This window comes from Pristiophorus japonicus, chromosome 10 (assembly GCF_044704955.1).
Source record: "Pristiophorus japonicus isolate sPriJap1 chromosome 10, sPriJap1.hap1, whole genome shotgun sequence".
Taxonomy (NCBI): Eukaryota; Metazoa; Chordata; class Chondrichthyes; family Pristiophoridae; genus Pristiophorus; species Pristiophorus japonicus.
In genome coordinates this window covers 182,195,434-182,220,662 of record NC_091986.1, presented here as the reverse complement: position 1 = coordinate 182,220,662, position 25,229 = coordinate 182,195,434, and the positions used below count along the sequence as shown (strand labels likewise).

The following is a 25,229-nucleotide window of genomic DNA, read 5'->3' as shown; positions in this document are numbered from 1 at the left end:
GGAGATGGGGGGGGCGAAGGAGATGGGGGGGGCGAAGGAGATGGGGGGGGCGAAGGAGATGGGGGGGGCGAAGGAGATGGGGGGGCGAAGGAGATGGGGGGGGGCGAAGGAGATGGGGGGGCGAAGGAGATGGGGGGGGGCGAAGGAGATGGGGGGGGCGAAGGAGATGGGGGGGGCGAAGGAGATGGGGGGGCGAAGGAGATGGGGGGGGCGAAGGAGATGGGGGGGCGAAGGAGATGGGGGGGGCGAAGGAGATGGGGGGGGCGAAGGAGATGGGGGGGGCGAAGGAGATGGGGGGGCGAAGGAGATGGGGGGGGCGAAGGAGATGGGGGGGGCGAAGGAGATGGGGGGGGCGAAGGAGATGGGGGGGGGCGAAGGAGATGGGGGGGGGCGAAGGAGATGGGGGGGGACGAAGGAGATGGGGGGGGGACGAAGGAGATGGGGGGGGGGACGAAGGAGATGGGGGGGGGACGAAGGAGATGGGGGGGTGGCGAAGGAGATGGGGGGGTGGCGAAGGAGATGGGGGGTGGCGAAGGAGATGGGGGGTGGCGAAGGAGATGGGGGGGTGGCGAAGGAGATGGGGGCCGGCGAAGGAGATGGGGGGGGCGAAGGAGATGGGGGGGGCGAAGGAGATGGGGGGGGCGAAGGAGATGGGGGGGCGAAGGAGATGGGGGGGCGAAGGAGATGGGGGGCGAAGGAGATGGGGGGCGAAGGAGATGGGGGGGCGAAGGAGATGGGGGGGGGCGAAGGAGATGGGGGGGCGAAGGAGATGGGGGGGGCGAAGGAGATGGGGGGGCGAAGGAGATGGGGGGCGAAGGAGATGGGGGGGCGAAGGAGATGGGGGGGCGAAGGAGATGGGGGGGGGGCGAAGGAGATGGGGGGGGGCGAAGGAGATGGGGGGGGCGAAGGAGATGGGGGGGGCGAAGGAGATGGGGGGGCGAAGGAGATGGGGGGGCGAAGGAGATGGGGGGGCGAAGGAGATGGGGGGGGCGAAGGAGATGGGGGGGCGAAGGAGATGGGGGGGCGAAGGAGATGGGGGTGGCGAAGGAGATGGGGGGGCGAAGGAGATGGGGGGCGAAGGAGATGGGGGGGCGAAGGAGATGGGGGGGCGAAGGAGATGGGGGGGCGAAGGAGATGGGGGGGCGAAGGAGATGGGGGGGCGAAGGAGATGGGGGGGCGAAGGAGATGGGGGGGCGAAGGAGATGGGGGGGCGAAGGAGATGGGGGGGCGAAGGAGATGGGGGGGCGAAGGAGATGGGGGGGCGAAGGAGATGGGGGGGCGAAGGAGATGGGGGGGCGAAGGAGATGGGGGGGCGAAGGAGATGGGGGGGCGAAGGAGATGGGGGGCGAAGGAGATGGGGGGGCGAAGGAGATGGGGGGGCGAAGGAGATGGGGGGGCGAAGGAGATGGGGGGGGCGAAGGAGATGGGGGGGGCGAAGGAGATGGGGGGGGGCGAAGGAGATGGGGGGGGGGCGAAGGAGATGGGGGGGGGGCGAAGGAGATGGGGGGGGGCGAAGGAGATGGGGGGGGCGAAGGAGATGGGGGGGCGAAGGAGATGGGGGGGGCGAAGGAGATGGGGGGGGCGAAGGAGATGGGGGGGGCGAAGGAGATGGGGGGGGGCGAAGGAGATGGGGGGGGGCGAAGGAGATGGGGGGGGCGAAGGAGATGGGGGGCGGCGAAGGAGATGGGGGGCGGCGAAGGAGATGGGGGGCGGCGAAGGAGATGGGGGGCGGCGAAGGAGATGGGAGGCGGCGAAGGAGATGGGGGGCGGCGAAGGAGATGGGGGGCGGCGAAGGAGATGGGGGGCGGCGAAGGAGATGGGGGGCGGCGAAGGAGATGGGGGGCGGCGAAGGAGATGGGGGGCGGCGAAGGAGATGGGGGGGCGAAGGAGATGGGGGGGCGAAGGAGATGGGGGGGCGAAGGAGATGGGGGGGCGAAGGAGATGGGGGGGCGAAGGAGATGGGGGGGCGAAGGAGATGGGGGGGCGAAGGAGATGGGGGGGCGAAGGAGATGGGGGGGCGAAGGAGATGGGGGGGGCGAAGGAGATGGGGGGGCGAAGGAGATGGGGGGGGGCGAAGGAGATGGGGGGGGCGAAGGAGATGGGGGGGGCGAAGGAGATGGGGGGGGGCGAAGGAGATGGGGGGGGGCGAAGGAGATGGGGGGGGGCGAAGGAGATGGGGGGGGCGAAGGAGATGGGGGGGGCGAAGGAGATGGGGGGGGCGAAGGAGATGGGGGGGGCGAAGGAGATGGGGGGGGCGAAGGAGATGGGGGGGGGGCGAAGGAGATGGGGGGGGGGCGAAGGAGATGGGGGGGGGGCGAAGGAGATGGGGGGGGGCGAAGGAGATGGGGGGGGGCGAAGGAGATGGGGGGGGGCGAAGGAGATGGGGGGGGGCGAAGGAGATGGGGGGGGCGAAGGAGATGGGGGGGGGCGAAGGAGATGGGGGGGGGCGAAGGAGATGGGGGGGGGCGAAGGAGATGGGGGGGGGCGAAGGAGATGGGGGGGGGCGAAGGAGATGGGGGGGGCGAAGGAGATGGGGGGGGGCGAAGGAGATGGGGGGGGAAAGGAGATGGGGGGGGAAAGGAGATGGGGGGGGAAAGGAGATGGGGGGGGAAAGGAGATGGGGGGGAAAGGAGATGGGGGGGGAGGAGATGGGGGGGGGAAGGAGATGAGGGGGGGGAAGGAGATGAGGGGGGGGGAAGGAGATGAGGGGGGGGGAAGGAGATGGCGGGGGGGGAGGAGATGGGGGGGGGAAGGAGATGAGGGGGGGGAAGGAGATGAGGGGGGGGGAAGGAGATGAGGGGGGGGGAAGGAGATGGCGGGGGGGGGGAAGGAGATGGGGGGGCGGGGGGAGAAAGGAGAAGGGGAGGGAGGCTGAACGGGCCGGGCCCGAGACTTCGGGCTGGGCCCAAAACTTCGGGCAGGGCCCGTCCCCAGCACCAGATTTACAGGTAAGTGGCGTTGGGTCGGGTCGGGGGGAGTGGTGGGTGGGAGGTTGGTTCGGGTTCGGTTCAGGTCGGGGGAAGGGAGGGAGAGGGAGGTCAGGTCGGGTCCAGTCGGAGGGGGAGGCGGGGCGGGGGGAAGCGAGAGTCGGGTCCAGTCCGGGGGGATCGGGTTGGGTCGGGTCCGGGGGGAGGGGGGGGGGAAGGGTGAGGAGGAGAAGGCGGGGGGGGGAGGGGGGAGGAGGAGAAGGGGGAGGAAGAGAAGGGGGGGCGGGAAGCGGGTGTCGAGTCGGGTCGGGAGGAAGCAGGAGCTGGCAGTGGGAGGAGCCTTATTCACGCTGCCCCAGTGAGGCCATTCGGCCAGGGCTAGGGACTGCGTGCTTCGGCCCCTGCCACACAGTTTTGGCGCCTGGAGCTACTGCACATGCACGCCCACTGTAGCGCGCATGTGCAGAGGTCCCGGCACTGTTTTCAGCGCAGGGACCTGGCTCCGCCCCCTACAGCTCGTGCTGTGCTGCGCCGAGCTGTAAACGACCTGCAGGGAGCTGGAGGAGCTGGAGAATCTGGAAGTTTTTTTTTAGGTGCACTTTGTGGCACGAAAAACGGGAGTCCAGGTTGGGACTGCGCCGTTCTAGGCGCGGCTCGAAACTTGGGCCCATAGATTCAACTCTTAGTGAAAAATGTACCTTTTATACCACCAATGAAAATGAAATATTCTTAGAACTGGGATTCAGGGCAATATATTCTAACTCCTAATATGCATCAAAACTCTACCAGGACAGTTACTGCAGAAAGCGTAATCAAATGCGCAGCCTGACAGAATTTATAGGTTTATAAATAACACCGACAGTGCTAAAGACAACTGCACAGTCCTTTGGAGACACCCATTTATGGGAAGCGTATGAAGAAATATGTAGATAAAATATATCGTGCACTACTTGCTGTCGTATTTTCTGGATAGGAAATGAATGACAAATAATACAATTACATACTATTTTGTAACAATTTCCAGTTGCTGAGAGGTACTTACTGACAAATGAGGTTTCTCCCAGATAACCTCTGCGCTTCAGTGAAACCACCAAGAATTTAGAATTCTCATCGATTAGGTAGTACTCCTTCTCCAGAGAGATCCAAGCCCAGTTTAAACGGAACAGCTGATTCTTCAACTTATTACCACCTGCATAACAATTGCAGAGAGCACAAATTAAGACATGTGCCATACAATTAGTAAATAAATCATTGTTGTATTGTGTGAAAACAAGGGCAGCATTTACAGTAGGTCCAATAATTCACAGGGCACAATCCCAACACTTCATTTTCACGGGGCTGACAGGTGCCCAAGGCATTACAGATACGTCCCAGGGCCCGTCTGCTCCATTCTGCTGGAAACTCTGGCATCCGCCAAGTCGTTTCCCTCGGCTGGATTCAACTCCCATCCCTCCTGCCCTGCCCCTCCACGTGGAGCTAACTTTTGGCCTTCTGGAGAACTGCACACCTCATCTGATTTGGCACACCGGCCTCCAGTCTTATACTAGATTCCTTCTGAGTTGGGAAGTGGGAGCTCCCAGTGTAGAGCGTATGCCTAGTCTCGTAAGGAACAGGGGTAAAGGCTCTTCCTCTTGCAAGCCTGAGCAAGTTTTCCCAGTTGAGGTTGGAACCTGGCATATCCAGGCCCTGGCCTTAGTCTCACGTTACGGTGACAGTCTGGCGGAAATGGCTGAGGAAATTCATGAGGGAGAAATTCGGCTGGATAGCGCTCCTCGGCGCTGAGGAGTATCGCCCGGGAGCGTAGTGCTGCTGTGCAACGTCCCCGGTATCGACACGGATGGGAAATTTGGTTTATACTGCACCCGTAGTGCCCTGTAGTGACACCGCCAGAGAAAGCTGGTATACATACCTGTCCCGGGGCACAAAAGGAAGGAATGACTGCATGAGGTAAGTGTGATTGATTATTTTTTGCGATTTAACTTTATTTGGGGTGAGTTATAGGGAATGTTTTTTGTTTCGATTCTTTTTTTTTTGCAGTGAGGCCTCTCTTAGTGCACACCAAAGCCGGCTCTTTAGCACGGAATATTCAGTTGCTCACCCGGCCTAGCGCCATAAGAGAAGTGTGGAACGCTTCTTTTAGCGCTCTGTCAGGGCACAACCACGGAATTTTGTGGCTCCTGTCGCTAACCATTTACCGGCGCTAAATTTAACGACTGCCCGACATTAGCGCCTTAGAAACCCGCCAACCGAATTTCCAGCCCCCAGAGTTTAATATAGCTTGTACATGATCTCTGAGGGGGTGGGGTGCAAACTTAATGGTGATTTATATTCTATGATTTCCTATGCAATTTCAGCATGATTGAGTAGTAAAAGTTAATAGGGAAGTAAACAGTACAAACATAATTTTGCACTTAATGGCAAATATCAAACCCTCACTGTAGAGTGGCACAGAGGTACGCTTGTGATTTGACCCAATACATCACTGTATATTACATATTGATTATGCTTTACATGATAATATGCATTTGCATATAAATTATAAAAGTTACTAAATAGAACTTCTCAGGTGCTTCTGGTTGCCCCAGAGTCATTGTATGTTGCATCTTCTATGCAATTATATGTTACTTTCCTTTCCTAATAACAATGCATTCAAGTGCTTGAAACATGATACTGAAGCTTAAATACAAATCCAGGAGGTGTCTGATGTGCGGGTTTAAGCAGTTCAAGGCTATAAAGTTATAGTCAAATGGAAACATGTAATGAAAGGCAGGCCATGTTATAAATCATTTGTATTTGAGGTTGTAATAGTTCATGTTAAAATATTAAAAATATCAGTGTATGATCACTATTTTAGAGATTACATTACAAGAAACTATAGATGTATTATTTGGCTAAGACCATGTTGAAGACAAGTTTAACTCTGCCCTGGACTAGTCTCTACCACTATCATGACAATACAAAGGCAGAGTGCGATGCAATGTTAAATGTCCACCAGAAATAAGGAAAGATCATTTCTTCATTCATGGAACGGAGTTTGAAATTCCCTTGCTGTACTCGCAAAGTAAAACTTGAGCTCATCTCCACAGAGACAACAACAGAATTAATATGGAACGCACCAGAAGTGCTTGCTGCGGGGACCAAGAATAAGTGTCCAAACTTTCTCCATGGCCTCATTTGGATTCAGCAGGCGGACACCAGATGCACATAGTGGCATATTATTGGTTGCAGCCATAAAACAGGAAGTTTTGTTGCTGAGAGGTAACAAGAATTTTGAAGGGGCTGGCACAATAGAATCCAATGAAAAGATGTAGAGGTAGGTGACATTTCTGCTGCACTGAAAAGAAAATATTAAAAGTGATAGCTGAAAATGAATTCTGGAGGGTGCATTAGCTTTAGCCTGTCAAAAGTTGTTATTTTTCACTTCTGTGGTCTTTTCTTTTCCCCTTGGCGAAATGGGACATCCTTTGTCAATGTGTGCATGCTATCGTACCATGGAAGGGTAAGCAACAGAAACCCAAGCAAGAGTCTGTGCTTTCTAATTGTCCAATTTAAAGGGCATCAGCGAAAGGGCAAGACCTTAGTGTAAATCAGTGTGTGTGCCAAATAAAGAATTATAATGTGCATTGCCATTTCAGAGTTTTTGAATGTGGAGGAACAAGGAAAGCAAAAGTTTGGTTCAGAGAAATGTATGTGTTGGTATAGGAGGAAAGTGATGGTTTCACTGTAATGATGTTCTTTCACAAGGTAAGATTTATTATTTGATAGTTTGATTGAACAGATTTGTATTCAGAGAAGAAAGGAGCACCTGGTTGTAGGGACAGTGGATTCTTGGTAAGTGGTTTCAGGAGAATGTGTCTTCAGTCAGGTCTAGGCAGGTGACTCTTGCAGCTCCGAAGGATCCTCGTGGCTTCTGCTCCTCTTCTGGCTCAGATTCTTGGTTCTCTTCTCCACCAATTTTTCCCCAGGGTTTTCTTCTCACTGTCAGGACTTCTCTCCCCGTGATTAAGTTATGTAGACAGCAACAGGACAAATTGACTGGAGAGTACAGTCGAACCGTTTTCGGTCATTCTCCAACATGATCCAGCCCGATTTTGTGGTGGGATAGTGGGAAAGAATTTCTGTTCGAGCATCCAATGAAACTCTCCATATGCATGCTTTAATGTGTGTTAATTTTTGTTTTAAACATTATGAGAGAGTAGGTGGGATTTAGCACTGATGACGAATTATTTAATGATGGAAAGGTACATCAAGGAGGCAGAAACTGAAACATAAGAACATAAGAAATAGGAACAGGAGTAGGCCATACGGCCCCTCGAGCCTGCTCTGCCATTCAATAAGATCATGGCTGATCTGATCATGGACTCGGCTCCACTTCCTCGCCCACTCCCCATAACCCCTTATCGTTTAAGAAACTGTCTATTTCTGTCTTAAATTTATTCAATATCCCAGCTTCCACAGCTCTCTGAGGCAGAGAATTCCACAGATTTACAACCCTCAAAAGAAGAAATTTCTCCTCATCTCTGTTTTAAATGGGCGGCCCCTTATTCTAAGATCATGCCCTCCAATTCTAGTCTCCCCCATCAGTGGAAACATCCTCTCAGCATCCACCTTGTCAAGCCCCCTCATAATCTTATAGGTTTCGATAAGATCACCGCTCATTCTTCTGAATTCCAATGAATAGAGGCCCAACCTACTCAACCTTTCCTCATAAGTCAACCCCCTCATCCCCAGAATCAACCTAGTGAACCTTCTCTGAACTGCCTCCAAAGCAAGTATATCCTTTCGTAAATATGGAAACCAAAACTGCACACAGTATTCCAGGTGTGGCCTCACCAAAACCTTGTATAGCTGTAGCAAGACTTCCCTGCTTTTATACTCCATCCCCTTTGCAATAAAGGCAGTCTCACATAAAGCACATTTCATTTGAAAGACTTTTGATGTATTCCATTTTATTTCCTTGTACAAATATAAAAAGTTTCACTTTACAGCTGTGCCTGAAATAATTTTTCAATGCTTAAAAATATTATCTAATAATTTGAATGAAACAATCAAAAAAACACAGCAAAGTGGAAACTTGGTGCAACAAAGAAATCAGATAAATTTGATTTTGAACTAAGGCGAGTAGAGTTTATTCTCAATCTAGCTCAGTAAGGAGGCAGTCAAGCTTTCCCTCTCAGGCTACACCACCTTTTCTAAACAAATAAAACAGGGAAAGATTTTTAACGGAAAGATTACAGAGGTAGCAGTATTTGTTTATAGATACCTAGTCTCAGTTGACTGCTTCACAACTTAACTAGCATTTCTTTGATGTTACTAGTCTTCGTGTGTGGACTGAAAAACAAGCCCAAGAACAACACCCAGTGTATTTACTATCCTAACTTCTAAACTCTCGTATACTGTGCCTTTATGCATCAGTGTGAAACTTTCAAAGAAACTAACAGCTCACATAAAACCTGCTTTGTAATTTATTTTCCCCCTCCTTGGATATCTGTTATTGTCTTTCATATCCTCTACCCGCTACAATTTTCCCCTCACACGGGTAACTTCAAATACTAAGCGCAGGGATAAACAGATGAGATCAGCATGCAATTACCACACAAATTCAGCAGCCTTGAGGAAACCAGAGAACAGAATGCCACCGTGTAATTTTCCATCTAACCACCTATAATGACAGAGGAAAATATAGGGACAACAGTGCCATAGGTGCTCTATGTAACAATCCTCCCAAGGAAACAAGGAGACCAGATTAATCAATGTAATGCCTGTCTAAGTCTATCCCAGCATATTTAAGTGGCAGGAAGACTTGGAATCAAATTCAGTGCCTGTTTAAGCAGTGTCATATCTTGGTGATTACAGCAATGAATTTTCATATCATCATTCTCTATCGCTGGAAGTGCTGTTAACTCAGAAAAACATTTTATTGGCTTTTAAAAAATCATCTATGCACTAGAGAAAATGGTTTTGTGGTTTGTATTAGTTAAGATGGTCAGTTCTAACTTTAATGTGCTTGAAGAATAGTGCCATAGATAAAAAAAAAAACAAGTTAAAGTCAAGTAACCACAAAATATCATTTGGAAAAATTCTGTTAAAGATTCTAAATCGATATTAGTCCATGTTCGCAAGTGAAATATTTGAAAAAGTGCAAAAACCCAATTAGAAATCTCTGATCTTAACCTAATGCACCCGGAGAGAACAGAGCGTGTTCTGGTCAGATGCCTAACTTACACACCCGCTCGATTATCGACTCCATTGAAATTAATGGAGCGCAAGATCGGTCAAGGTGCAAGTTGGGCGCCCGATCCAATGCGCCCGTTCTCACCATCACTTTAGGCTAAAATCAGGCTGAACTTTTCCAAAACTGCTGCTCCCTGGAATCCATTAGCTCTGCTAACAGAGATCATAGAAGAAATCTAGAATATCTCAAGGCTATGTGAATTATACTCAGCTTTTTTTCGCCAGCCGGTCCTGGCCAATATTTATCCCTCAATCAACATACAAAAACAGATTATCTGGTCATTATCACACTGCTGTTTGTGGGAGCTTACTGTGCGCAAATTGGCTACCGCGTTTCCTACATTTCCCACATTACAACAGTGACTACACTCTAAAAGTACTTCATTGGCTGTAAGGAACTTTGAGACGTCCGGTGGCTGTGAAAGGCACTACATAAATACAAGTATTTCTTTTGTTTTAACCAAAATAAGTGTTTCAGTACAACTGTCCTCTTGCAAAGTAATGACAGCACAACTAGCAGATTTTAGAATGAGTAATTAAAAAATATATATATATTTTTAAAAAGTTACTTTATATTCATTTTAATAAACTTTCCATTTGAATATTTAAACAAATACTGTAGAATGAAATGTTGTTTTATTGCTGAAATTGCAACCAATGCCCTAATGGCTTCATGCAGAATACAATGATTCAGCAGTACAGCTTAAACTCCAAGTCTCTGAAGAGCTGCATACGAGCCAAAACAAGGGGCCTCGGGTTAAAATGACAAACATTCTTTCTCTACACAGCTGTCAGAAAGAATGTTAAAATGTCTTCTGCCCAACCCCCTCACAATATTTCCAAATGAACAACATGCTGTGTGCTGTTAAAACGTTCCTTACTGACCTGAGCACTTCTTTTTTCATTATGACATACTCTGGCAACCCAGATAACCAGAATTTTACATGTCAGTGTATAAGAAGCAAAGGTCAACTACGTAGCTACATCTCTTGCAAATGTAAACTTCCTGAGAGAATTATAAACTGTCAAAGGTCAAACTAGTACTTGTCCAGTGGGATACTTTGTTTTTAGGGGTTTTACTTTTTTTGCACATGCATCAAAAATCAACCAGACCAGTCAATACCGAATAACACCAACAAGCAATCTGGCCCTTTTCTTGTCCATTGGATTATTTTAAAAAATTATCTAAATTCAGCATTTACCCAACTGTTTAGGAATAATTTAGTGCATCAAACCAGTATTACAGGTTGAACCTCCCTTATCCGGAACCCTCGGGACCTGGCCTGTTCCGAATGAGCGGAGGTCACGTGTTTTCACTGTGTGTGTGCGGCGATTGGCTGCAACGACTGTCAATCAGACAGTGTGGTGTCAGCATGTCGTTAGGCCCCGGGGGTGTCGGCGGGCTGAACTAGGTTGAGGGGCTTCTGCTACTGCTGATCACTTTCTTTCTAGGAAATGTGCAGATTTTCTGTTTAGGTGAATGATTTAATTAAATAATAAAGGAAAGGTATCACCGTTGTGCCTAAAAAGAGAATGGGAAACCTGTGGGGTGGGGGGGGAGGGAGGTGTGTGTGTGTGTGTGTGTGTGTGTGTGTGGAGATCGAAGCTCTGCGCATGCGCCGCCCGGGAATGGTGCCGGACGAGGGATGGTGTCGGATAAGGGAGTCCCGGATAAGAAAGGTTCAACCTGTACTTGAAGCTGTAATTAAGATTTGTCTCTAATCTGTAAATGGTTTTATGAAAAATAAAAAACAAGTTGAATATATTCAGGCATCGACACTGTAATATATTCATCAGGAATGACATCTTAATTTAACTCACAATGACACAACAAATCTTAGAAATAATTTTTAATTCTAATGCTGTGTGTGAATGAGGGAGGGAGAGAGAGAAATTACTTTTTTAAAAATCAATTTTCTGGTATCCAGTGTTTCCGAAGGATTTTCGGTTCAGTGGCGAGATAATTTCTTCAAGACAATGGGGTTACTCCTGATTCCAACAAAGTACTAGATGTATCTATACCACTTATATAAAGACAGGCTTTGAGTGAATTATTTCCAATCGGCCAACGTACGTGAACTTCTAAAATCAATCTCATTTGAAATGCTGAAGCTTTAGTTTCTGGCTATGCGCTTAATTTAAACCAGCCCATCCAGGTGAACTTACAGAATTTATTTCCAACTTTATTCTCCTGATCTACAGCAACAGGATGTTCACTCTAATCAGAAAAGTGTGGCTCTGCTCTTAAAGCTGTACTTGTAGGAAACCAGTGACTCTTTGTAAACACAACTTGCTGTCAACTCCAGAGGTGTTGATGAGGCTGTGACTGATGAAGTTCATTCACATAACTGCTTCAGTCACGTGTCCGTGCATGACAGTGGACCTAGATCTTTATGAAGAGTAGTATTACAGCTTTGCGTCTCCCTCAACTCTCGATTCATGTTTACAGCAAAAGGCAGTTTTCCATGATCAGACCCACGTTTCCTATGATCTGAAACATGCAAAGCTAACCGTGCCATAAATGGGACAGGGTGCCATTTTTAACCACAATGTGACGCACTAACGAGGCACATGGGTTTACACAGTGTGCTGCTGCTCACTCCGAAAATCGGAAGAAAAAACACTGTCCGACTGTATCTTTCAGGCTAAAACTAGTGATTGAGTTTATTTACATGGATTATTACTTAGAAGCAAGACAAAACTGAAAATAAATAGTAATATAATGACTGACTTAACTGCCCTGAAAATAATGAAAAGTCCAAAATTGTAATGTCCTTTTAACTGAGACTTTGATGAACGTAGCAAGGGCACTTTAGCTCCCATTGCCGGAGTGTGAAAACTGGCAGGCAAGCAGAGAACTGAACATCCTAAAACAGCTGTTAACTTTGACGTGAAGTTCCATCTTCTGCGAGTTCCATACTTGCATCATTTCAAAAACTGGAGGTACCAGCCAAACAAAATTAATCTGTAGTTTCTGATCACACAGTCCCACCGACATAGTCTTCTTACCTTGAAACTAATAGCTACTTCCTAACATGAGTTATGTATTAACTTTTTTTTCTACACAAATAAGAGGATTTTTAAGAATGGAGCTAACTGAACTCCATCTGATCAGGCACTTCACTTCTATAAAGATAAGCTTTCCCTGCTTCTGTACTGGCTTAAAACCTTTACATCAGTAACATTTTCCAGTTCTGATGAAAGTTCTTTCTCTACAGAAGCTGCATAATCTGCTGAGTATATCCAGCATTTTCTGTTTATATTCCATCTTAAATTTTTTCCATACAAAAAAGACATAATACTGACATTTTGTATAAATGGAGGATCTCTACTTTCATGACAAGTAGCACAATGATTTTTTTTTCTTTTAAAAATAATTCATATTGACCCACTTTCTACCCCCTCCCAAAAAAGGTTAAACCTCCAAATTCAAGCAGTCTTCAGTGAAAGAAAAGAAAAAACTTACATTTATATAGCACCTTTCACAACCTCAAGACACCCCAAAGCGCTTTACAGCCAATGAAGTACTTTTGAAGTATAGTCACTGTTGTAATGTAGGAAATGTGGCAGCTAATTTACGTGCACCAAGCTCCCACAAACAGCTTACCTCTTTAACCAAACTTTTAGTCACCCCTCCTAATATCTTCTTCTTTGGCTCGGTGTCAACCTTTGTCTGATTACATTCCGTGAAGTGCCTTGAGCCGTTTTCCGGCGCTATATAAATGCAAGTTGTTGTTGTTAGTGATGTAGCTACTATGCCACTGCGGCAGATTAAGCTAAAACTTCAAGTTGCAGTGATAGCAAGTTTGCATTTAATTTTGTTCAATGCATATTTTCAAACTGTAACAGAAAATTAGAGTTTAAAGTACTGAATAAAAGAAATGGGCCTTTCGCAGAATCTACCATTCTTCACCTTCACTCTTTCATACACTGCAGGCTGATTAAATAAGAGTTAATTAAATCACTTTCAGAAACTCAAAGCATTCTTTACTTTCTAACTAATTTTTTCTCTCCCCCCTCCCCAACAACAAACTACAGCTAGTTCCCCCACCAGGCCTCTGCCCTCCACATGACCCTGTCAAACCCCGGCAGGTGGATTCAAAACAGTGATGCTGGGATTCTTCAAACCCATAACTATCTAATTGGGAAGTCATTGCTATAACCAGGAGACTACTGGGCTGCCTGTGGCTAAACTTCTTAAAATGTTCTCGGACAATAAAACATTGAAAACCCAGTGTAGAATCGTTGACCCTTTCTGGAATGTTTAAATTCATTTTATTGAAATAATGAATAAAGGGGAACAAGTTATAGCCAAAATACTTGAGGCCAACATGGATTGTTCACTTAATACATACTTAAAGTTTTACAGATCACGAGTCTTTTATTTCAAGTGAAGAAAAATATACTTTATTACACGCTGCAGAGGCATGTCAACACTTCAAAAGCTATGATTTGATTAACTTTCAATCCCCTTTATAGTTTTTCCTAAAGCAACATCCAAATGCTGAAAGATCATTAATCACTTTTGGGAAACACTGGAATGACAGTGTTACTGCTCTGCACCCGCCTTGGTGCCGACAGTATATTAGTTTTTGTCCATTCCACCCTATCCAAGAGCTAGAAATGTAATTCTGAAATGCATATTGAATTGCAAGAGTGTGCTGTAATCGAAGCATCCAATAACTTCAATCAGCAATGCTCCTGTACCCATTTATAGCAATTTTCACAACATTGTTTAATATGAGATGGGAAGCACGGTGGGGTCTGTAGCTTTTCACAAGGCCAAAGCTGTTTTATGCTTTTACACTCAGTAACCTGATACTTAAATCATTTTAGGCCTGTTCTATCTCATGCTTCAAGCAGAGAACAATAGAAAACGACATGTGTATGTGTTGCGCAGATATCCCTTTAAGAATTTCCAAGCATTTTATGGCCAACTTAAAAATACAGCAGGTATCAATGTATTTAGCACACCATTTTGAATACAGAAAACTAGTTAGAAGAGCTTTCTGTCAGAACTAATTCTGCAGACCTCAACCTCAAAAACAAAAATTAATTTTTGTAAAATTAAAACTAAATTGCCTCTGACTTGTTGCTCACCATCAATACACCCAGTGTGTGGCAGGTCAAATCACATTGGGGTTTTTTGACAAGATTCTGGCTTTTAAACCTCACAGGTTGCACAAAGTGTGTTAGTGGAACTTGATATCTTTTCAAAGGACTGTGAAAGTCACAGGCCAGATAACCCCACAATTAACCTTGCCACAGGCTTTTGATTGTCTGATATATACAGACAGGCCACACTTAGGCAGTCATCCTAATCTAGCAGTCTCAACTTTGATACAATTGTTTTAACAAAAGGTTGGACTAAACCCAAACTGAGGAAAGAATGACAGATAGAATTAGTTCACAGGTGATGTTTTTAAAATGGAAGTTTTAGTTAAAGATCAGTTAAGTCATTTTACACTGTTCAATATGTTTTCTTTCTGCACGAATGGCAGCCAGCCATTTTAAGGCTAATGGAGACTTTGGTGAGTTGACATAATTCTTTAGATTTTGCTTTTCTTACAAAAAATATATTAGAAAGGAGCAGTATCACAAGAAAAAGAAAAATAGAAATTCTGAACCTAATAACAGACATCTCAATTAAAAATAATCTTATATCAAGGCTCCTCCTTTCACGCGACAGAAAATGCTCTATTCACATTTTATTATAGGCATAATTTTTCTTTACACTTAAGCTGAATCAAGACTTGCATTTATATAGCGCCTTTCACGACCACCGGATGCCTCATAAAACATAGTTTGATTATTTGTGGACAAATGAAATCTCTGGTATAGTTAAAGTTTATGGGGCTGAAATTCAGGCCTGCTTGAAACCTGGCACACCGACTGTCTTTTTGGCACCATTACCGCCGCTATGTTCATGGCAGGCACTCGATCCATTTTCACAAAGTTTTTTGAAAAAATGGCATCCGGCAGTAATAGAGAGTTTACAGCGGTGTGGGTGGGTTGATTGGAACAGCATTACCACGGGAAAATTCACCCTTCTGGTCATTTGCAGCTAACGAGCCAGCTGCACCCTGGCCTTCTTAAAGACCCGGATTTGCAGCTAGGCCCTGAGGAGGTAAGGAGTTGTATTCAAGGATGGCTGGTGCTGTTGGACCAAGAAAGGCTACCCGATTTTCAGACGCCGAGTTAGACACTCTTGTACAGGCTGTTGAGGGAAGGAGACGAGTCCTTTACCCAGACGCGGGGAGACCGTCTCGCGAGGTGTTTACCAATGCCTGGAGGGAGAATGCTGTGGAGGTATCAATATATTATATTGGGTTTGTGTAATGGGGCTCCCTCTCATCCCAATTACAGCTGCATGTCAGGGACACACGTGCACTAATTTCTGATTCATCATCACAGTGGTGCACACCAACTGTGGTACAGGCCAAAATTACACAAAACAGGATGGAGCAAAGGAGGACGGGTGGTGGTGAGCCCCAGTTCCAAATCTTCACACCCTTGGAGAAGAGGGTTGAGGCACTCGTCGGCAGACATGGTATCTTCCCTGTGGCCACCGGTACTGCCGATGCGGGTAAGCGAAGGCCCTCCTTTAATGCTATCTCTCCCTGAATGTACCAGCGCCTACTGTGCCTTTCCTTTTGAAAGTCTGCTAATTACAGCCTCCATGCATCAATCCCCCACGTCCCCCTCACGGCAACCCTTCTCCCATTTATGCTTGCAGATGAGAGGTCGAGTGGCAGTCGAGGAGACAGAGAGGCACCGCCTGTGAGACCAGTGCCAGGCCTGGAGACAACCCTGGAAACGAGTGGCAGCACAGGAGACAGAGAGGCACCACCTGTCAGACCAGTGCCCTGAGGACATCAGTACCGAAATGACTGGCTAAGGGTTAAGTCATGGCAGGACAGCTTGGATACGTGTTATACTCCTCCTGTACTATGTGGGAAGTCAGGGACGCTTCCGGTGTCCGACGACTACGTGTGCAGGAAGTGCATCCGCCTGCAGCTCCTGACGGACCGCGTTGCGGCCCTGTGGGTGGATGAACTCTGGAGCATCCACGATGCCGAGAATGACGTGAATAGCACGTTAAGCGAGTTGGTCTTACCGCAGGAAAAGGGTACACAGCCAGATAGGGAATGGAAGACCAACAGGAAGAGCAGTGCAAGGAAGATAGTGCAGGGGTCCCCTGCGGTCAACCCCCTGCAAAACAGATACACCGCTTTGGGTACTTTGAGGGGGATGACTCATCAGGAGAGGGCAGCAGCAGCCAAGTTCATGTCACCGTGGGTGGCTCTGCTGCACAGGAGGGCAGGAAAAAGAGTGGGAGAGCTATAGTGATAGGGGATTCAATTGTAAGGGGAATAAATAGACATTTCTGCAGCCGCAACAGAGACTCCCGGATGGTATGTTGCCTCCCTGGTGCAAGGGTCAAGGATGTCTCAGAGCGGGTGCAGGGCATTCTGAAAAGGGAGGGTGAACAGTCAGTTGTCATGGTGCATATAGGTAAAAAACAGGATGAGGTCCTAATAGACGAATTTAGGGAGCTAGGAACTAAATTAAAAAGTAGGACCTCAAAAGTAGTAATCTCAGGATTGTTACCAGTGCCACGTGCTAGTCAGAGTAGGAATCGCAGGATAGCTCAGATGAATACGTGGCTTGAGGAGTGGTGCAGAAGGGAGGGATTCAAATTCCTGGGACATTGGAACCGGTTCTGGATGAGGTGGAACCAGTACAAACCGGACGGTCTGCACCTGGGCAGGACCAAAGCCAATGCCCATGGGGGAGTGTTTGCTAGTGCTGTTGGGGAGGAGTTAAACTAATATGGCAGGGGGATGGGAATCTATGCAGGGAGACAGAGGGAAGTAGAATGGGGGCAGAAACAAAAGATAGAAAGATAGAAAAGTGGAGGGCAGAAAAACCGAAGGCAAAATGCAAAAAGGGCCACATCACAGCAAAATTCTAAAAGGGCAAAGTGTGTTAGAAAGACAAGCCTGAAGGCTCTGTGCCTCAATGCGAAGAGTATTCAGAATAAGGTGGCCGAATTAACTGCGCAGATAGCAGTTAACGGGTATGATGTAATTGGTATCACGGAGACATGGCTCCAGGGTGACCAAGGCTGGGAACTCAATATCCAGGGGTATTCAACATTTAGGAAAGATAGACAGAAAGGAAAAGGAGGCAGGGTGGCATTGCTGGTTAAAGAGGAAATTAATGCAATAGTAAGAAAGGGCATTAGCTTGTGGAATCGGTATGGGTGGAGCTATGGAACACCAAGGGGCAGAAAACTCTAGTGGGAGTTGTGTACAGACCACCAAACAGTAGTAGTAAGGTTGGGGACAGCATCAAACAAGAAATTAGGGATGCACGCAATAGAGGTACAGCAGTTATCATGTGTGACTTTAATCTACATATTGATTGGGCTAACCAAACTGGTAGCAATGCGGTGGAGGAGGATTTCCTGGAGTGTATTAGGGATGGTTTTCTAGACCAATATGTCGAGGAACCAACTAGGGAGCTGGCCATCCTAGACTGGGTGATGTGTAATGAGAAAGGACTAATTAGCAATCTTGTTGTGCGAGGCCCCTTGGGGAAGAGTGACCATAACATGGTAGAATTCTTTATTAAGATGGAGAGTAACACAGTTAATTCAGAAACTAGGGTGCTGAACTTAAGGAAAGGTAACTTAGATGGTTTGAGGCATGAATTGGCTAGAATAGACTAGCAAATGATACTTAAAGGGTTGAAGGTGGATAGGCAATGGCAAACATTTAAAGATCATATGGAGGAACTTCAGCAATTGTTCTGTCTGGAGTAAAAATACAACGGGGAAGGTGGCTCAACCGTGGCTAACAAGGGAAATTAAGGATAGTGTTAAATCCAAGGAAGAGGCATATAAATTGGCCAGAAAAAGCAGCAAACCTGAGGACTGGGGACATTTAGAATTCAGCAGAGGAGGACAAAGGGTTTAATTAAGAGGGGGAAAATTAAGAGTACGAGAAGAAGCTTGCCGGGAACATAAAAACTGACTGCAAAAGCTTCTATTGATATGCGAAGAAAACAAGATTAGTGAAGACAAACGTAGGTCCCTTGCAGTCTGATTCAGGTGAAATTATAATGGGGAACAAAGAAAAGGCAGACCAATTTGACAAATACTTTGGTTCTGTCTTCACGAAGGATGACACAAATAACCTTCCGGAAGAACTAAGGAACCGAGGGTCTAGTGAGAAGGAGGAACTGAAGAATACCTTATTAGGCAGGAAATTGTGTTAGGGAAATTGATGGGATTGAAGGCCGATAAATCCCCGGGGCCTGATAGTCTGCATCCCAGAGTACTTAAGGAAGTGGCCCTAAAAATAGTGGATGCATTGGTGATCATTTTCCAACAGTCCATCGACTCTGGATCAGTTCCTATGGACTGGAGGGTAGCTAATGTAACACCACTTTTTAAAAAGGGAGGGAGAGAGAAAGCGGGTAATTATAGACCAGTTAGCCTGACATCAGTAGTGGGGAAAATATTGGAATCAATTATTAAGGATGAAATAGTCGCGCATTTGGAAAGCTGGGACAGGATCGGTCCAAGTCAGCATGGATTTATAAAGGGGAAATCATGCTTGACAAATCTTCTGGAATTTTTTGAGGATGTAACTAGTGGAGTGGACAAGGGAGAACCAGTGGATGTGGTGTATTTGGACTTTCAAAAGGCTTTTGACAAGATCCCACACAAGAGATTGGTGTGCAAAATCAAAGCACATGGTATTGGGGGTAATATACTGACGTGGATAGAGAACTGGTTGGCAGACAGGAAGCAGAGAGTCGGGATAAGCGGGTTCTTTTCAGAATGGCAGGCAGTGACCAGTGGAGTGCCGCAGGGCTCAGTGCTGGGACCCCAGCCCTTTACAATATACATTAACGATTTGGATGAAGGAATTGAGTATAATATCTCTAAGTTTACAGATGACACTAAACTGGGTGGCGGTGTGAACTGTGAGGGGGACGCTAGGAGGCTGCAAGGTGACTTGGACAGGTTAGGTGAGTGGGCACATGCATGGTCGATGCAGTATAATGTCGATAAATGTGAGCTTATCCACTTTGGAGGCAAAAACACGAAGATAGATTATCTGAATGGCGGCAGATTAGGAAAAGGGGAGATGCAACGAGACCTGGGTGTTATGGTTCACCATTGAAAATTGGCATACAGGTACAGCAGGCGGTGAAGAAGGGAAATGGTATGTTGGCCTTCATAGCTAGGAGATTTGAGTATAGGAGCAGGGAGGTCTTACGGGAGTTGTACAGGGACTTGGTGAGGCCTCCCCTAGAATATTGTGTTCAGTTTTGGTCTCCTAATCTGAGGAAGGACGTTCTTGCTATTGAGGGAGTGCAGCGAAGGTTCACCAGGCTGATTCCAGGGATGGCAGGACTGACATATGAAGAGAGACTGGATCAACTGGGCCTTTATACACTGGAGTTTAGAAGGATGAGAGGGGATCTCATAGAAACACATAAGATTCTGACGGGATGGGACAGGTTAGATGCGGGTAGAATGTTCCCAATGTTGGGGAATCCAGAACCAGGGGACACAGTCTTAGGATAAGAGGTAGGCCATTTAGGACTGAGATGAGGAGAAACTTCTTCACTCAGAGTTGTTAACCTGTGGAATTCCCTGCCGCAGAGAGTTGTTGGTGCCAGTTCATTGGATATATTCAAGAGGGAGTTAGATATGGCCCTTACGGCTAAGGGGATCAAGGGGTATGGAGAGAAAGCAGGAAAGGGTTACTGAGGGAATGATCAGCCATGATCTTATTGAATGGTGGTGCAGGCTCGAAGGGCCTACTCCTGACCTATTTTCTGTTTCTAGGTTTCTATGACAGCATCGAGGACATCGAGCGCTCCAACCTTGCTGACACCCTGGAGCGCACTCCATCTTTTGGGGACCTCATTGATGAGGAAGGAGAGATCACTGCTTCCACCCACATGCTCCAGCTCAGATACTGGGAGTGCGTGGTCCGATCTAGTCCAGGGGTCTACATTGGGTGTTGCACCAGGGCCTAGCGGGCTGCAGCATGGTGACTGGACAAGACAACCTCAGGTGCCATCTCTCTGGGTGGGGGGGGGGAATAACCCTCACCGGAGTTCTGCTGAGGAGGACTCAGATGAGCCCATCGATGTTGCGGCTTATGAGAGAAGGCTGGAGGCCACGCATTCCCAGATGTTGGGGGCACTGGCAAGGATGCCAGAGAGGCTGTCGGAAGTGGTGAGGAGCGTGGAGGAGTCCGCCTCCCGCATCGTCGACAGCTCTGCGCACACCATGGGGCCCATCATTCCAGTGTGCAGGTGATAGTGAACTCCCAGATTGTCCATGCGGATCCAGCTGTGATGCCGCAACTTGTAGATGATGTGGCAGCTTTCATTGCAGCACAGGCACGAGGGAACGAGTACATCGGTGCTGGTTTGGTAAGGATGGCCGCGGCCTTGGAAGCTCAGAATGCTCTTATGTACTCTGGGTAACAGGCCACGAAGTGTCAAACTGCTGCTATATCTGCTGGCTCAGACTCTGGCTGCTCTCATGCAGTCTCAGCTCGATGCCACCCGACACACCTCAGAGTTGCCTTCGCAGCTGGGTCCACCACGGGCATGGGGGCCTTTCCATTGTGGTGCCACAGCCCCGATCGGAGCTCCCTCCGGTTGCTGTAGGTGGTAAAGTGCCACCCCCGGTGAGTGACTCAGGCTACTCGGGCCAGGATACAGATGATGCGCTCACTCAGGATCGCAGCATTCCTCCGCCAGTGCCTCCATGCATGGCCTCGCCCGAGCCAAGCCAGACTGAACCCTCCCAGGAGGGTGTTGACTAGTTTGCAGCCGGCCCTTCCATGCCCAAAGCTGGTCGAGGGCATCCTAGAAGGACATCTGCAGCTTCCACACAAGAAACACAGCAGCCTTCCCAGACCCATGAGGCAGCCACAGGGGCGACACTGAGGCATAGTAGTAGAATGGGCACGCGTAAGAGGGGTTATAAGGAAATGCACAAGGGTGAGAAATTATGTTATTGTGTAAGTTTTTTAGACTGCTTTTTGTTATTTTTTTGCACTGATTTGGATGATGCCATAAATCTTTATTTTTTGCACCTATATCTGGGCAGGTATCATTTATCAGGATCCTGAATTTCAGCCCCTATGTGTTATCCTATTGTGGAAACCAGCACTATTACAGTAACACAAATAGATCACAAAAAAATGGACCATTGGAACTTTAAAAATGTAATCTTCATCTATAATAATAATGCCCTTTAAAGGCACGGCCGAAAAACATTATTCCAACAGATTGGCCTCTCCCTTTGTTTACAAACAGAAATTTCTCTTTTGTTTGAAAAAATTTCCTGCCAACATATGACCTTTTAAACGGGAGGCACTGAAAAGGTTACAGAGTACTCTGAGAATATGGGTTTCCATCCCATCAATTCCAGAGAATAACTTGTTGAAAAATGAATGATTAAAAATCTTCAACATGATCATCCCACAAAGCAAATTCCCAATCTCGGCCATGTTATAAGGGCAAACTGACTTGCAGATGCAATCACCTCGTACTAATTAATAGATTCTAAAAATCCATAGACAGATTCATCTATTTCATATTAGACGAATTACAGCTTCATTTTGTTTAGGTTGAAAATAACAAAAAGGTACATTCCCAAAAACAGCATTGATTCGATGGGCAGTTTGAGCTGTTCCACTACCAAACATTTTGCTTATTCAGCAATCTTGTTTCTACTTGTAGATTTCTACCCGAGATTAAGAGTAACATGTGAAACTGTTAGTGGGATGAGATCAGAGAAGGGATGGAAAGAATTGCCTTTTTACAGTGAAAGGCAGAAGCATCATAAACTACTACCTGTAATTTGGACCAATCTGAATGGACAAGTCTTTTATCTCATCTTTTTCTCCTGAACATCATTAGTTCAATATGGAATATCAAATAAATCTTGCAGTTTTATTGGAATATATTATTTGCTTTTGGCCATCATATACTGGTACATTAATAAATTAGAAAATTTGACAAAGCTAAATTTGTTTATCGCAATCTTGCCCATGACCGCTGTATGTGCTACTCTGATCAATTGGTAGGAGGTAAAATTCTACATGGGTATGTTGGACAAAAGTAGCTTATTTGCTTCCTAAAACTGCAGCTTCCTGCAGAGCATCAATTGTTGAGAACTGTCCCAAGTCACCTAACATGAGGCAGGCTGTCACTTGAGCCCACAAGCAGAAGAATGTGGAGTACAATATCTGCGGTTAGTGTAACCACAACTTTAAATATAGATTTTGCAGATGCTTCTGAAGGGAAGGGAAGGGAGGGAAGGGAAGAGAGAGAGAGAGAGAGAGAGAGAGAGAGAGAGAGAGAGAGAGAGAGAGAGAAAGAAAAGGTGATTTTGGGAGAAGGCAGGGCATTATGGCTAAAGTTTCAGGGGCCGAAATTGAGCCACGCCCCAAACGGGGCGCACTCGCTGTTTTTAAAAAGTTTTTCTCCGCTCCAATCCATGGGTCAGAGATTCGACAGAAATTCAGGTCTTAAGAGTTTTTTTTCCCAGCTGGGCGGTGTTCTGGGCGGAAGTGGCCTTCGGTCAGGTCCGCCACGCTAATGCATCACAACATCCCTCCCCTTCAGTTAAAGGGGAGAGACACTGCGAACTCTGCATGGGATTTAGTCAGGTCCACTGGGCCACCAGGGTGTGTTTCGGCTGGGCCAGCGGCCTGGCATCCAAGAGGGGGTACCGGGCTGCCTGGCCGAACCTGTGGCCACCATTGTCGGGCCGACCTGGCAGTCGGCTGACAAATAAAATAAACTGGCGTCCGCAGCAGTGTACCCTCCCTTGTAGGGGCGGACGCTCTGCCCAGGCACACACAGCTTCCCGCTGGGAAAGCTGGTGGGGGCACTAACCGGCGGCCAATCCACCCCCACGGGGCAATTTCCCACGCAGGACGGAAAAGGGGTTGCTGCCGGTTGGTGGGGGGAGCACGTGCGGCACGGTAGCGATTACCACTGCAAAACTCACGTAGGACAATTTAAAAAATGGTCCTTACGCCGCACCGACTAGACGGAGAGTCATTACTGACCCGTGGCCGCCTCTTTGTGGCGATCGTGGTCTTGAAGGGCCAATTTCGGCTCCTCAGTCTTTAGTGGTTCAGTGGATGGGCCGGGAATATAATCAGAGTCAGAGGAGTGAAGTGTGTGGACTGGCAACCTATAGGATGGTGGTGCAAGACAAGGGAGGAATTTGAAAATGAAGATGGTCATCTTAAATTTTATTCACTGGGGCAAAGGAAGCCAAGCCTATGCGACTGGATGATGTACGTGTGGAGAGTGGGGGGACTTTCAAGAAGTTTGCTTGGGCTACAGAATTCTGCATTAATTAAAGTTTGTGAAGGATGCAGCCAGTTGAGGCAGGAAAGGAGAGCACTACAGAAACCAACCTGAAGGCAAACAAGGCTTGGATGAGAGTTCCAACATAACAGAGCACAAGGCAATCCGATAAGCATATAATGTTTAAGGTGAAAGAATGTGGCCTACGTGGTGGGCTGGATATGGTTCAGAAATCTCAGCGCAGGACTGAACAGAACATTCAGGTCGAGAATGAACAGGCAGAGTCTCAGTGAGTCGACAGGAAGGTTGATGGAGTTGGTGCCAAAGAAATGCAAGTACTAATAAGAGAACAGGCTGGCTTCAGTTGTGCCAGTTTTGAATTGTAGGAAGTTACAATGCCCGACTCATCCAGGACGAGGTTGGACAGACAGTGGGCTACTATAACTTGGCCTGTGAAAATTAAAGAAGAATTGTTTAAATGGAGCCCACTTGTAACAGCCCTCTTAAATATAAGAGCATGAGATGCTTCCAAGATGACACAAAATTTGACCCGTCTTGGCGTCAGTTGCAAATGGCTTTGCCCCATGGCATTCATCGCCACTCCTGGCGAATGATCGGTGGGAGGAAGCAAGGGAAGGAGAAAACGGGCAGGATTTGAGGTGGGCAGCTCCATTTCCTACACCATTGCATCATGCTCCCTAGTAGAGTGATCAAAGGATCGTATTAATTGGTGCTGGTGTCCTCAGGCTAGACTGTTCTGCTCTCCTGCCCTTTATATTCATTCAGTTGAATGATGCTTTTGTAAGGTTTATATGGAACAGATTGTCAGTATGCTCTTCCAAAAATAAAGAGGAAACACCTGGCTGCATGAAGTTTCACTCATATAATTAATTAGTCAAATGTATCGATTCTCTGACAATGTTTTTTGTTTTAGGTACATCTTAACCAGTATAAGTATTTCAATTTTGTTTAGTGGCATCTCAATCTCAAAGTAGAAAATAATATTTGGTCATGAAAGTTTTCTGCAGTTGGTAGGTTTACATACACACAACAAACACAAGAGGATAATCTGAGAAACTCCCAACATAGCTTTCATGGCAGCAGAATGTACTGCTGACAAGCAGTGTGCTGACTTAGTATTTTATATAGAGCAACCTGCATACAGGAAAAGTGCACTACATGGTATACTTCTGTATCACACAGTCTTGGGAGGTCTCAAGTGCCTCTGCAGTTTGGCAAGGTTATATATATGCTTCAAACTCAATTAATGTCCCCAAACAAGGAAGGGGAAAATTGACCAAGGGTCTTGTCATCCAGTGACCTCTACCGGAAGTATATATGTTTTGTGAGGACAGGCTGCGAAAGGCTTGCTGACACTCACTTTCCAGACTCATACGCGAAGAATGGACAACTTGTGTGAGGTATCAGAGAGCTATCGGTGCCCTCACCAGTACAGATCAGTACTCTCAGGAAAGGAGTGGAGCTATTTAGTGAAAAAATCTGGTGGAATGCTAAAAGGATTTTGAATCAGAAATACATATACAACGTATGAAATCCGGCAACCTCAGGACTGAGTCCGTGCCGGGTTTTGGGTTTTGTCTGATTTCGGACAAGAAAATCAAGTCTGAAATCATGCAACCCCGGGACCGAATCCGTACCGGTTTTTGGATTTTGCCAGATTTCAGACCTCGCTACTGACGC

The 25,229-nt window shown here is 47.1% G+C and overlaps 1 protein-coding gene across 1 annotated transcript in view; it reads right to left on the bottom strand.

The window, feature by feature from the left end:
- The window catches only part of LOC139275220 (FRAS1-related extracellular matrix protein 2-like), a 288,895-nt gene that overhangs the window by 168,088 nt on the left and 95,578 nt on the right, over positions 1-25,229 (bottom strand). Inside the window, exon 3 of the mRNA XM_070892378.1 lies at positions 3,970-4,116. Within this exon, the coding sequence (XP_070748479.1) occupies positions 3,970-4,116 (147 nt within the window). The remainder of the gene's footprint in view (positions 1-3,969; positions 4,117-25,229) is intronic.